Below are 13,485 nucleotides of genomic sequence, written 5' to 3'. Positions count from 1 at the left end.
ATATCCAAACTTTTAATCACCTGATCTAATACATCCTGCAACAATGATCTTAACCTAGTTATATTCTTCAAGGATCTTGAATGCTTTATGTTAGTTTCCTTTCTCTCTCATTTATAAAGCAGTGACTCTCACAGCTTTAATGACTGCCAGGTCTACATTCAAATCACGCTGTGTAAGTACGTTCCCTGTAAACCTTTTACTGGCTTTAGCAGGTTAATGACTTTTTGTAGTTACAGTCCCTTGCTCAGGACTCACCCACAAGTGGACAGTTTTTCTACATGCATCCTTTCATCCAAGGAGCAAACTGCCAGTGAATCAACACATTTAATACACAGCCAAAACAAATGGGAAAGGACAAACTCAGCAATGTGAGAAAGTTAAGGCTTCCTCCTCAGTGCAAAAATGACTAGGTTCCATTATTCACGATGAACTAAAAACCATTCAGCTCTGATGTTGATACTTACAACCTGTTCAGATTGCCCTGAATCAGTTGACACACATGTGGTATGTGTTAGGTCCAAATCTTTTCAGTTCAATCCTACTCCTTTTCCCTTTTATCATCCTAAAATGCAGGAGATGCATTTGATGGCGAAAATAAATCAATGTGCGAAGCGTACAGATTTTCATTGTTTTGTCAATTAAGCTACAGCCAATATTGGGCAGTATTGATTTGTCCAAGTGGGAAACAGTGAATCACCTTGAACGTGATGATGATAATATTTGGAGGGGATGGATAAGGAAGACAAAAGGAAGTCGTACTAAACAAGTAACAAGCTACCATTTTCATTTTACCATTTTCTAACAAATATTAGAAATGACCAATAAAGTAATGATCTAATTGCCAAGACTAGTGTCAGGTAAAGTTACACAATTTGAATCATAAATTTGTCCCATTGCACTCTGGGATATCATCTATTGTGGTTCCCCAAAGAGATCCCATTCTCTTTCCCTACAGCCCTGCTAGTTAATTCTTTTGGACATGACTATCCAGTTCCACTTTGAAGGCACTGATTGAAACTCTTTTCATCCCCTCCCCTTATCAGTGTCTTGCCCCTAAACCCAAGGTTCCCAACCTTTTTTATGCCATGGACCAATGCCATTAAGCAAGGGGTCCATGGACCCCAGGCTGGGAAACCCTGCTACAAACAGCAACTTCCAGATCTGAACTACTAACTATATAAAAAAATACTTAATCACAATCCCCTTCTACTTTTTGCTCAGAACGGTATGGATATTTGGCAGAAGCATTCTGAAAATCTACAGACACAAGATCCAATGCTTTCCCATTACCAGCCTTATGTGGTACTTTACTGGCTTTCTCTCATCAACTATAGTGGAAGAGAAGCAATTTCTAATTACAATCACACCTTTCACAGCCTCAGGAAGCTTCACAAATAAATGACTTGGAAATGTCGTCTTCTTGAAATATGTTTGAAATCATTCAATCATGTTTCTGCACTCTTTCCCAGCAGCATTGAAACTATCCTCTTAAAGTCACAATAGATTCACTCTGTGACTGTAACCAGTCAAAACTATCCATCCTCCATTTTCTCAGTCTGTCTGAAGCTTTTCATACTGTTGACCAGATTAGCTTTCTGCAACACCAGCTTCATTCTCCAGCAGGATCAGGCTGCCCTCAACTGGTTTAATTCTTGACCATCTTTCAGTAAATAAATAACATTGCCCTATTACTAAGTCCTGAGGAAGGGTCTCGGCCCGAAACGTTGGCAGTGCTTCTCCCTATAGATGCTCCCTGGCCTGCTGCGTTCCACCAGCATTTTGTGTGTGTTGCCCTATTACTGTTCTTTTCCATCATGGATCTTTACCTCTGCAGTTCAAGAAACAACTCCTGACACCCTCCTTCTTTGTCTATACAGTGTCCTTCAATCCTACTGTTTAAAACACAATGGTGCAGATCTTGCTGGCACAGCCCCACTGTATACAATTGCCTTCACCATCTCTCTTTCTTCCAGACTAAACCCATCCAGATGTGGCTTATCTTGTGTCCTGATCTCCAGCAGTGCAGTCCAAGAAATTCCACCTTCAAAAATGTCTCTGAGAACTTTGACAGCTGGTAAAGTCACAGACCCCAACTACAATGCCTGACAAATGTTTTTGTTTGACCAATCAAAGCTGGTTGTCACTGAATTGATTTGACAATTACAGGCCTTTAACATTATTGACACAAAATAAGTAATTTTAAAAAACAGCTCAATACACTTAAAATCTAAACAATTAAAATATTTATAAACTCTAAGGATTAACTTGGCTTTCTTTCCCACAGCACTTAAGTAAAATCTACAAGTTCTCAGATCCTGCACCAGGATCCAAGGAGTGATTCCCAAGTACAAAGGCAAGCCAAACTCATTCCCATTAAACAGTAAGTGACAGGCCATTCTCAAATTTCACACGTATTGATGAACCCCAGTTTGACTTCAGCACAAACCTTCTTGCACAGTCATCTGTCTCTGATCCATTACATTGCTTCTTAGCTGAATGCTGTGATGATTCAGCCCCTAGTCCTGCTCCCCCAACCTGGAACATCTGACAGTGAAGTGCTGACTATTCTACCTACCAAGAGAGTTCTCCACCATCATACTGACTACAGTCTACATCTCATCTCAAGTAGATATCAAGAAGTGTACAGCAATGGTGAAGATCTGGATGCCAAAGTTGGAAAACTAAAGTATTGATTAAACTCCAGGAAGGGGATGAAGGGCATACGTGCCAGTCCACATTGGGTGATGGGCAGCAGAGAAGTTCAGTAGCTTTAAACTCCTTGGATTTAACATATCAGATAACCTATTCTGGCCTGAGCACATAGATGCAATTACAAGGCATGCAAGGGTCTTTACTTTCTTTGAAGATTAAGGAGGCTTAGCATGATTAGAGTGACAAGCTTCTATAGTTGTACTGTTGTATGTATCCTGACTAGCTGCATCATGACTTGGTGCAATTTGACTGCACTGGAATAATGTTGTGAGAATAATGAACTCAGCCCAATACATCATGGGTACATCCGCCCCCCTCCTTTGGTAGTATTTACATGAAGTGATGCCTCAAGAAGGCAACATCAAAGATCCCCACCATTCCCTCTCTAATAGTTACCATCAAGCAGAAGGCACAGAAGTCTGAAGTCCCACACCATCAGGTTCCAGAATAGTTATTTCCCTTCAACCATTGAGTTCTTGAACCAACTTCCAGAACCCTAATCACAACCTCAGTATAGCAACATTAATGACCACCTTGCACTGCAGTAGTTTTCTGCTATAATTCTGCAATTTCTTATGTAATGTTGTAACTCTATTACGATGTGACTGTGATGTTACTGCACCTGTGCATACATGTGCTTGTGCATAAGACAGCAGCAGACTTTGAACTGACTTCGAAGTAAACAGCTAAGCATGAAATGCTGGAACACATACAAAATGCTGGAGGAACTCAGCAGGACAGGCAGCATTCACAGAGAGAATTAAGAAGTCGACATTTCAGGCTGAGACCCTTCATTAGGACTGGAAAAGAATGGGGAAAGAAGAGTGAGTCTGGTTTCTTCCACCTTCCTTTCCAGTCCTGATGAAGGGTCTCGGCCCAAAAGTTTGACTGTTTATTTCTTTCCGTAGATGCTGCCTGACCTGCTGAGCTCCCCCAGCATTTTGTGTGTGTTGCTCTGGATTTCCAGCATCTGCAGAATTTCTTGTGTTTCAGAAAAAGCATTAGCTTATTGTATCCTGTCCTCCCAAAAACTCCAACCTTGGCTGTGGATTCCATTCCTCTCCACCCAAGAATAAACAGTTGTTCACATAATCCAGTCTGACCCAGAATTTAGCTGGCAATCCATATCCTCTTCATCACAGTCATCATAATGTGAACCCAATAACCTTGATGTGGCTGAAACCTCCACCCTTTTCCAATGCTCTCTTATTTTTCATCCTTCACATCACGCTTTCCATTTATCTAAAATTTTACTGAACCAAAAACATGCTGAAATTAAAACGCTCATTTTCTTATTCAAATCCCCATGTGGTCCTGTACCTTTATTTTGTTCCATTGCCACTGTGGGCACTGCTCAAAACTTCTGTGATACAAGAACACAGTTTAAGTATGAAAATGGAGCAAGCTATTAAGTTTAATAGTTAAGTTTAATATTCAAAATGGTACATCTGTTTATAGAAGCAGACAACCCTCACATTTTTTTAATTAATTCTTGCTGAATGAATATCAAACCCAGAGCCAGAACTTATTTCCAATTCCTATGTTTCTTTGAGAAGATGGTGGTGAATCACCTCATGTCTCTTGGAACCCACAGAACTTACATTCCAATGATGAAGAAAAAATGCAAGGAACTAACCCACCATTAGTGGGCAAGTAAAAATAGTTAAAGATATATGAAACTAAAGGGAAAAAACAAAGTGGAGGGGAGGAGGGGAGATTGGTTCAAAGAAGCAAGCAGGAGCAGTCAGCACATTTCGCATGCCACAGTGCCAGAGGATACATTGGATTGCATAGAGGGAGAGAGTGCTTCAATGAAGCAAACAGGCTCAGTCTGCACATTTTGCGCAGCTCGGTTCCCGAGGATACATTGCATTGCGTAGGGGGAGAGAGTGTTTCAAAGCAGCGAGTGGGGCCAGTCGGCACATTTTGCGCAGCTCAGTTCCTGAGGAGACACTGGATTGCGTAGAGGAAGGGAGAGTTTAGAAGGTGCAGGCAGGGATAGTCGGCACATTTTGCGCACCACCGTTCCTGATGACACATTGGATTGCGTAGTGGGAGGGAGAGTTTAAAGGAAGTGAGCGGGGCAGTCGGCACATTTTGCGCACCACCGTTCCTGATGACACATTGGATTGCGTAGTGGGAGGGAGAGTTTAAAGGAAGTGAGCGGGGCAGTCGGCACATTTTGCGCACCACCGTTCCTGATGACACATTGGATTGCGTAGTGGGAGGGAGAGTTTAAAGGAAGTGAGCGGGGCAGTCGGCACATTTTGCGCACCACCGTTCCCGAGGAGACATGATTAGCATAGAGGGAGGGAGAGTTTAAAAGCAGCGAGCGGGGCCAATCGGCACTTTTTGTGCACCATGGTTCCAGAGGAGACATTGGATTGCGTACAGTGAGAGAGAGTTTAAAAGCAGCGAGCGGGGCCAATCGGCACTTTTTGCGCACCATGGTTCCAGAGGAGATATTAGATTGCGTACAATGAGGGAGAGTTTAAAAGCAGCGAGCGGGGCCAGTCGGCACTTTTTGCGCACCACGGTTCCAGAGGAGACATTGGATTGCGTAGACAAAGGGAGAGTGTAAAAGAAGCGAGCAGGGACAGTCGCCACATTTTGCGTGTCACAGTTCCCAAGGAGACATTGGATTGCATAGTGGGAGAAACAGTTTCAAAGATCAAAGTACATTTACTATCAAAGTATGTAAGTATGCTATCCACAACCTTGAGATTTGTCTCCTTACAGCCACAAAACAAAGAAACTATATAGAACCCATTAAAAAAATGCCCGTCAAACATACAATGAGCAAAAAAAAAGAACAAATCATGCAAACAACAAAAAGTAAGCAAATAACATTCAGAACTGAAATTCAGAAAAGTGAGTTCACAGCCGGAAAGCCAGTCATCACTGCAGCTGATTCAGGAGCCCGTTAGTTGCAGGCCACAGGCTCAGTTTAGCGCAGAGACGAGTAAACCTCGCTGAGCAGCGAGCTGAACACCAGCCCACCTTTCACCTCCAGACTCTACTCCCTGAACTTTTTAATCTGGCCCGGCACTTAAATCAGTCAGACATCAGTTCATACCTCGCTCTCGGGCCCAGCTCCTGTCACTTTGATATACTCTCAGGCCCGTGCCCAGGCACCTTAATTCGGCCCATGCCCAAACTTTCCAATCTGTGCTGGCACTTAAATCAGTCAAACATCTTGCTCTCAGGCCTGGGCCCCTCCAATGTTGAAAAAAGCGAGTAGGGGCAGCTGGCACATTTGCGCACCACAGTTCCCAAGGAGACATTGGATTGCGTAGAGGAAGAGAGTTTAAAGGAAGCGAGCGAGGCAGTCTGCATATTTTGCGCTCCACAGTTCTTGAGGAGACAATGGATTGCGTACAGGGACAGAGCACTTAAGAGGCGAGCGGGAGCTGTCGGCACATTTTGCACTCCATAGTTTCTGAGGGGACATTGGATTGTGCATAATAAGGCACTTGGCAAGGTCCAATAAAAAGTTAGGTTGAAGTGCTTGCGGGCTTTTGGTGTATTTCTGGCGGTCTAATTGAGTCGCAATTCATAAACAAGGGCAAACAAAAATAAAGCAGGGACAACCAGACCGGCCATTATGTGAGTGTTGGAGTGGGGAGGCTTTCGTGAGAACAGACTTGAGCGAGTAAGTAGGTAAGTTTCTTCTTCTTCTTCATTCTTCGAACTTCATTCTTCATCTGTTAGTGCATAGTTAGAGCAGTGAGGATGTGCTCCAGGGGTAGTGTTGTGTTCTTTGTGTTGGATGTGTGAATTCTGGGAGACCTCCAGCCTCCCGATAACTGCATCTGCATCAGGTGCACTGAGCTGCAGCTCCATAGAGAATGTGTTAAAGAACTGGAGCTGCAGCTTGATGACCTTTGGCTTGTACAGGAAACTGAGTGAGTGATAGGCAGGAGCTACAGGGAGGTAGTCACCCCTAATTGCAGGAAGCAAGTAACTGGGTGACTGTCAGGAGAAGGAAGGGAAATGGGCAATCAGTGCGGAGTACCCCAGTGGCCGTTCCTGTCAATAATAAATACACTGCTTTGGATACTGCTTTTGGGGGGGGGCGGGGGGAGGGGAAATGAACGACCTATCAGGATGAAGCTGTAGCAATGAGGTCTCTGGCACTGAGGAGCAGAAGGGAAGGGGGGAGAAGGGGACTGCAGTAGTGATAGGGGATTCCATAGTTAGCGGAGCAGATACAAGATTCTATGGATGTGATAGAGACACCTGGATGGTAAGTTGACTCCCAGATGCCAGGGTCAGGGGTGTCTCGGATCGGGTCCATGGCATTTTAAAGAGGGAGGGTGAGCAGTCAGAATGGTACATATTGGCACCAATAACATAGGTAGGAAAAGAGAGGAGGTCCTGAAGAGAGTATTTATGAAGCTCAGTAGAAAGCTGAAAAGCAGGACCTTCAGGCTAGTAAACTATGAACTGCTGTCTGTGTCATGTACAAGTGAGGACAAGAATAGGATGATTTTCAAATGAATGCATAGTGGAGGAACTAGTGCAGAGAGAGGGATTTTGGTTTTCTGGATCACTGGGTTTTCTTCTGGGGAAGGTATGGCCTGTACAAAAAGTTTGGGTTACACCTGAACCAGAGGGGGACCAATATCCTTGTGGGCAGGTTTGCTGGATCTGTTGGGAAGGGTTTAAACTGATCTGGCAGGGGGATGGGAAACCAAGTAATGGGATCAGCTATTCTGGATTGGGTGTTGTGTAATGAACTGTATTTGATTAGGGAGCTTAAGATAAAGGATAGAATTCACCCTGCAGTTTGAGAGGGAGAAGCTAAAGTCAAATGTATCAGTATTACTGTGGAGTAAAGGGAATTACAGAGGTATGATAGAGGAGGTGACTAAAGCTGAATGGACGGGGACACTAGCAAGGATGATAGAACAGCAATGGGTGGAGTTTATGGGAGCAATTTGGAAGGCACAGGATAGATATCCCAAGTATTCTAGAGATCGGATGAATAACCGTGGCGGATTAGGAAAGTCAAAACCAACATAAAAGCAAAAGAGGGGGCATACAACAGAGCAGAAATTAGTGGGCACTTAGATGATTGGGAAGCTCTTAAAAACCAACAGATGGCAAAAAGATTAAATAAGCTAACCAATAATATCAAAGAGGATAGCAAAAGATTTTTTTTCAGATATATGAAGAGCAATAGAGAGGTGAGAGTAGATATTGGATTATTGGACAATAATGCTGGAGAGGTAGTAATGGGGGACAAGGAAATCAAAGACGACCTGAATAAGTATTTTACATCAGTCTTCATTGAGGAAGGCACTAGTAGCATGTCTGAAGTTTGAGACTGTAGGAGGCAGAAGTGAGTGAAGTTGCTTGGGAAATTGAAAGGTCTGAAGGTAGATAAGTCACCTGGACCAGATTGGCTCACCTGAGGGTTCTGAAAGAGGTAGCTTAAGAAATTGTGCAGGCATTAATCATGATCTTTCAAGAATCACTAGACTCTGAAGTAGTTCCGGAGGACTGGAAAATTGCAAATGCCACTCTTCAAGAATGGAGGGAGGCACAAGAAAGGAAATTATAGGCAAGTTAGCCTGACCTCAGTGGAAGATATTGGAGTCGATTGCTAAGGATGTGGTTTTGGGGCACTTAGAGGCACATGATAAATTGGGCCAAATCAGCAAGAAATGATCTTGCCTGCCAAATCTGTTGGAATTCTTTGAAGAAATAACAAGCAGGAAAAACAAAGGAGGATCAGTAGATGTTGTTTATTTGGATTTTCAGAAGCCCTTTGACAGCGTGTCACATGAGGCTACTTAGCACAATAAGAGCCCATGGATGGAAGCTGGAGGTGGAACTGAATGAATCAGGTCATTCGGAAGGCTGAGTGTTTGATAGACAGGACATACAGGTAGTTACACCAAAGTTGCAGGACACAGGTAACTGAGTGACCATCAGGAGGAGGAAAAGGAGATAGGCAGCCCTATAGCAATTCCCCTCAACAACAGGTATATCACTTTGGATACTGTTGGGGGAGACCTAGCAGAGGAAAGCAACAGCAGTCAGGACTCTGGCACTGATGCTCAGAAGGGAAGGGGGAGAAGTGGCAAGCTGTAGTGATAGGAGATTCATTGGTTCAGGAACAGAAAGGAGGTTCTGTGGATGAGAACAAGATTCCCAGGTGGTACGTTGCCTTCAGGGTGCCAGGGTCAGGGACATCTCAGATCGAGTCTTCAGCATTCATAAGTGGGAGAGTGAACAGACAGGACTTACGATCCATGTCGGTATCAATGACATGGGTAGGAGGGGTGACAAAGTATTGCAAAGTGTGTTCAGGGAGTTAGGTGCTAAATTAAAGGACAGGACCTCTTGGGCTGTGATCTCAGGACTGCTACCCATGAAATGTGCTAATGAGGCCAAAAATAGGAAGATCATACAGTTGAACACATGGCTAAGAAGATGGTGCAGGAAGGAGGGCTCCAGATTTTTGGATCATTTGACTCTCTCCTAGGGAAGATGGGCCTGTAAGAAATGGACAGTTTGCACCTGAACTGGAGGGGGACTAATATTCTAGTGGGAAGGTTTGCCAGTGCTGCACGGGGGAGGGGTTTCAACTAGAGTTGAAAGGGGATGTGAACTGGAGCGCCAGAACAGAGAATGAGTGGTTGTGGAGAAAGATATTGTTAAGTTTATGTTCAAGGAATGAAAAGGTTGAGTATGGTAAAACTTATGTTCTGAACTACGTCTATTTCAATGCAAGTAGTATTGTAGGAAAGGCCAATGAGATTAGGGCATGGATCAGCACATGGAATTATGACATTGTAGCCATTAGTAAGACTCGGTTGCAGGAAGGGCAAAACTGGCAGCTCAATGTTCTGTGGTTCCATTGTTTTAGATGTGTAGAGCGGGAGGGATTAAAGGAGGAGGGATGGCTCACTAGTCAGGGAAAATGAGACAGTGCTCAGACAAAACAGGCTGGAGAGCTCATCTAGGGTAGAACTGAAAAATAAGAAAGGTAAGACTCTGACATTTTGATCATATTACAAATTACCCAACAGGCCACATGGTTTAGAAGAGCAAATATGAAGAGAGATCATAGACTGTTGCAAGAAACAGAAGGTTGTGATAGTAGGTGATATTAACTTTCCATATATTGACTGGGGCTCCCATACTCTAGGGCTGGATGAGAAAAGTTTGTCAAATGTGTTCAGGAAAGATTCCTTAATCAGTATACAGAAGTTCCAATGAGACAGTGTGCAATGCTAGATTAAGGAGTGAGACAGTGACAGAAGATTGTGTAGGGGACCATTTTGCATCTAGTCATTATAATGCCACTAGTTTCAAAGTAAATATGCAAAAAGATATGTCTGGTCCGTGGGTTGAGATTCTAAATTGGAGAAAGGCCAATTCTGATGGTATTAGAAAGGATCTGGCCAGTGTGGATTAGGACAGGTTGTTTTCTGGCAAAGGTACTTGGTAAGTGGAAGGCCTTCAAAAGTGAAATTTTGAGAGCACAGAGTTTGTATGTTCCTGTGAGAATAAAAGTCAAAGATAACAGGTTTATGGACATTGGTATTTGAGAGATATTGAGGGACTAGTTAAAAAAGGTGTATAGCAGCTATAGGCAGACAGGAACAAATGAGGGACTTGAGGAGTACAAGAAATGCAAGAGAACACTTAAGAAGGAAATCAGGAGGGCTATAACAAGACCTGAGGTTGCTCTAGCAGACAAGGTGAAGGTGAATCCTCAGGGCTTCTACAGATATATTAAGAGAAAAAGAATTGCAAGGAACAAAATCGATCCTCTGAAAGATCAGAATGGTAATCTATGCATGGAGCCAAAAGAGATGGTGGAAGATCTTAAATCATGCATCTGATTTACTCGGGAGACAGACACAGTCTACGGAAGTGAGGCAAAGCAGCAGCAAGGTCATGGACCCTATACAGATTACAGAGGAGGAGGTTTTTGCTGTCTTGAGGCAAATTAGGGTGGATAAATCCCAAAGGCCTGACAAGGTGTTCCCTCCGACCCTGTGGAAGGCGAGTGCAGAAGTTCCCTGGGCCCTAGCAGAGATATTTAAAACATACTTAGCCATGGGTCAGGTATCGGAGGATTGGAAGATAGCTAATGTTGTTCCGCTGTTTAAGAAAGGTTCTAAGAATAAGCCAAGTAACTATAGGCCGGTGAGCCTGACATCAATAGTGGGAAAGTTATTGGAAGGTGTTCTAAGGAACCAGATATCTAAGTATTTGGATAGACATGGACTGATTAGGAAGAATCAGCATGGCTTTGTGTTTGGTAGGCCGTGCCTAAGTAAACGTACAGAACTTTTCGAGGAAGGTACCAGGAAAGTTGATGAAGGCAAGGCCGTGGATATTGTCTACATGGACTTCAGCAGGGTCTCTGAGAAGGTCCCACATGGGAGGCTGGTCAAGAAGGTTCAGTCACTCGGCATTCAAGACTGGAATGGATTAGACATGGGCTTTGTGTGAGAAGCCAGAGAGCGGTAGTAGATGGTTGACTCTCTGACTAGAGGCCTGTGACTAGTGGTGTGCCGCAGGAATTAGTGTTAGGTCCATTGTTGTTTGTCATCTATACCAATGATCTGGATGATAATGTGGTTAACTGGATCAGCAAATTTGCAGATGACACCAAGATTGGGGGTGCAGTAGACAACAAGGAAGACAATCAAAGCTTGTAGTAGGATCTAGGCCAGCTGGAAAAATGGGCTGAAAAATAGCAAGTGGAATTTAATGCAGACCAGTGCCAGGTGTTGCACTATGGGAGGACCAACCAGGATACAGTTCTGTGCAAAAGTCTTCGGCACCCTGTCTGTGGCAGCTACTTTTGCACAATACTGTAGTAATTTTAACATATTGCTCTGTACCGCTGCTGCAAAAATAACAAATTTTGTGACATATGTGAGTGATGATAAACCTGATTCTAATATGTTTCTAATATGTTCTAATATGACTGAAAGTGGGAAGCGGGCAGAGAGAGGAGAAATTATGGTTAGGAAAAGAGGAAAGGAGAGGGGAGGGAGTGGGTAGCACCAGAGAGACATTCTATAATGATCAATAAACCAATTGTTTGGAATCAAATGACCTTGTCTGGTGCATCAGGGTTGGATGTGTCCACACAGGTACCACCCCTCCACCCCGGCACTCCTCTGCCACCTGCCCCACAGCCCTTCTGCAGCGCTTTACCCTCACCATTCCCAACGTTCTTCTCTCCTGCCAGATTTACAAGCTCGCTCTCTGCTCTACGTCAACAAATACAGTAATGTACATAAGCCTTAGGCAATACATGCACTTTAGACTTTTGCACAGGACTTACACGGTGAGCGGTAGGGCATTGAGGAGTGCGTTAGAACAGAGGGATCTGGAAATACAGGTCCATAATTCATTTAAAGTGGTATTACAGGTAGATAGGGCTGTAAAGGAAATTTTTGGTGCACTGGCCTTAATAAATCAACGTATTGAGTACAGGAGTTGGGTTGTTAAGTTGAACTTGTATAAGACGTAGGTGAGGCCTAATTTGGAGTATTGTGTGCAGTTTATTGGTCACCTACCTACAGGAAAGATGTAAATAAGATTGAAAGAGCATAGAGAAAATTTGCAAGGATGTTACTGGGACCTGAGGACCTGAGTTGTAGGGAAAGATTGTATAGGTTAGGACTTTATTCCCTAGAATGTAGAAGATAGAAGGGAGCTTTGATAGAGGTATACATAATTATGATGGTTATAGTTCAAATTCAAAGCTAAAGTAATAATAGGGGAAATGCAAGCAGGCTTTTTTCAGCAAGGTTGGCTGAGACTACAACCAGCGGTCACAGGTTCAGGGTGAAAGGTGAAATGTAAAAGGGGAAAAATGAGGGGACATTTCCTCACTCAGAGGCTGGTGAGAGTGTGGAACAAGCTGCCACTGCAAGTGGTGGATGCAGGTTCAATTTCACCATTTAAGAGAAGTTTGGATAGGTACATGGATGGGAGGCGTATGGAGGGTTATGGCCTGAGGGCAGGTCGATGGGAGTAGGCAGATTAACAGTTCAGCATGGTCTAGAACCTGTTTCTGTGCTGTAGTGAAACTTGGAGTATTAATATTTTGCAGTATATGGACAAAAGTAATGTCCCAATTGAAAGGGAGGGAGAAACTCAGGAAAATTACAGTCACCAGGGCAATAGTACTAAGTAAACTGTTGGAGACTACCACTGTAACCCAGAGTCTCTCATTACTTTAATAAAAAGAAAATCAGTAAAGTCATGGAACTACACACTACTGAGGTTTCTGAATGGAACTTTTCACCTGTACGAAAGAAAGAGACACACACTCATTAACATAATTAAAATAAGGACTGGGAATTATTTAGAGTTGTACTTCAACAGATCTGCCCAGTATAGTACATTACTGAACAGGAGTCTAGGCAAGGTGGAATATTTACTGGAGTCCTCACTTTGCAACCACTCCATTTTGGTCCTTACCATCTTGGCCAGAGTTTAGCAAGTGTTCGCCGAGGTCACAGCCAAACACACGCTCCTTCAGGATTCCTCGCTGCTTCAGCTTTTGTTTGGTTGGCCGTGACTTCATGAAGGTGCGTAGGAAGGTTATGAGCTTGCCGTGCTTTTTTGAAACTGCCGAACAAAAACAAGAAGAGGTAATTTAGTCTATTGGGTTTTACATCAAAGTGTATCTGAACTTTCAATAAAACTATAGCTCATTCTTCTGTTTTGCAACTGGTTCACCATGATCTTCCCAAAGAGGCAGATCAAACTAAGCTATGATTCATTGGT

At 43.4% G+C, this 13,485-nt stretch overlaps 1 protein-coding gene across 8 annotated transcripts in view; it reads right to left on the bottom strand.

Moving 5' to 3' along the window:
* LOC140716771 (rho GTPase-activating protein 32-like) overlaps nt 1–13,485 on the bottom strand; it is a 518,900-nt gene that overhangs the window by 67,915 nt on the left and 437,500 nt on the right. For 7 of the 8 annotated variants that reach the window (XM_073029618.1, XM_073029623.1, XM_073029619.1 and 4 more), the window contains one exon: nt 13,177–13,326. The exons of the other annotated variant lie outside the window; for it this stretch is intronic. In XM_073029618.1, the coding sequence (XP_072885719.1) occupies nt 13,177–13,326 (150 nt within the window). The remainder of the gene's footprint in view (nt 1–13,176; nt 13,327–13,485) is intronic. 8 annotated transcript variants of the gene reach the window in all.

Source organism: Hemitrygon akajei, chromosome 26, assembly GCF_048418815.1.
Source record: "Hemitrygon akajei chromosome 26, sHemAka1.3, whole genome shotgun sequence".
Classification (NCBI taxonomy): Eukaryota; Metazoa; Chordata; class Chondrichthyes; order Myliobatiformes; family Dasyatidae; genus Hemitrygon; species Hemitrygon akajei.
This window is presented reverse-complemented; position numbering and strand designations above follow the sequence as displayed.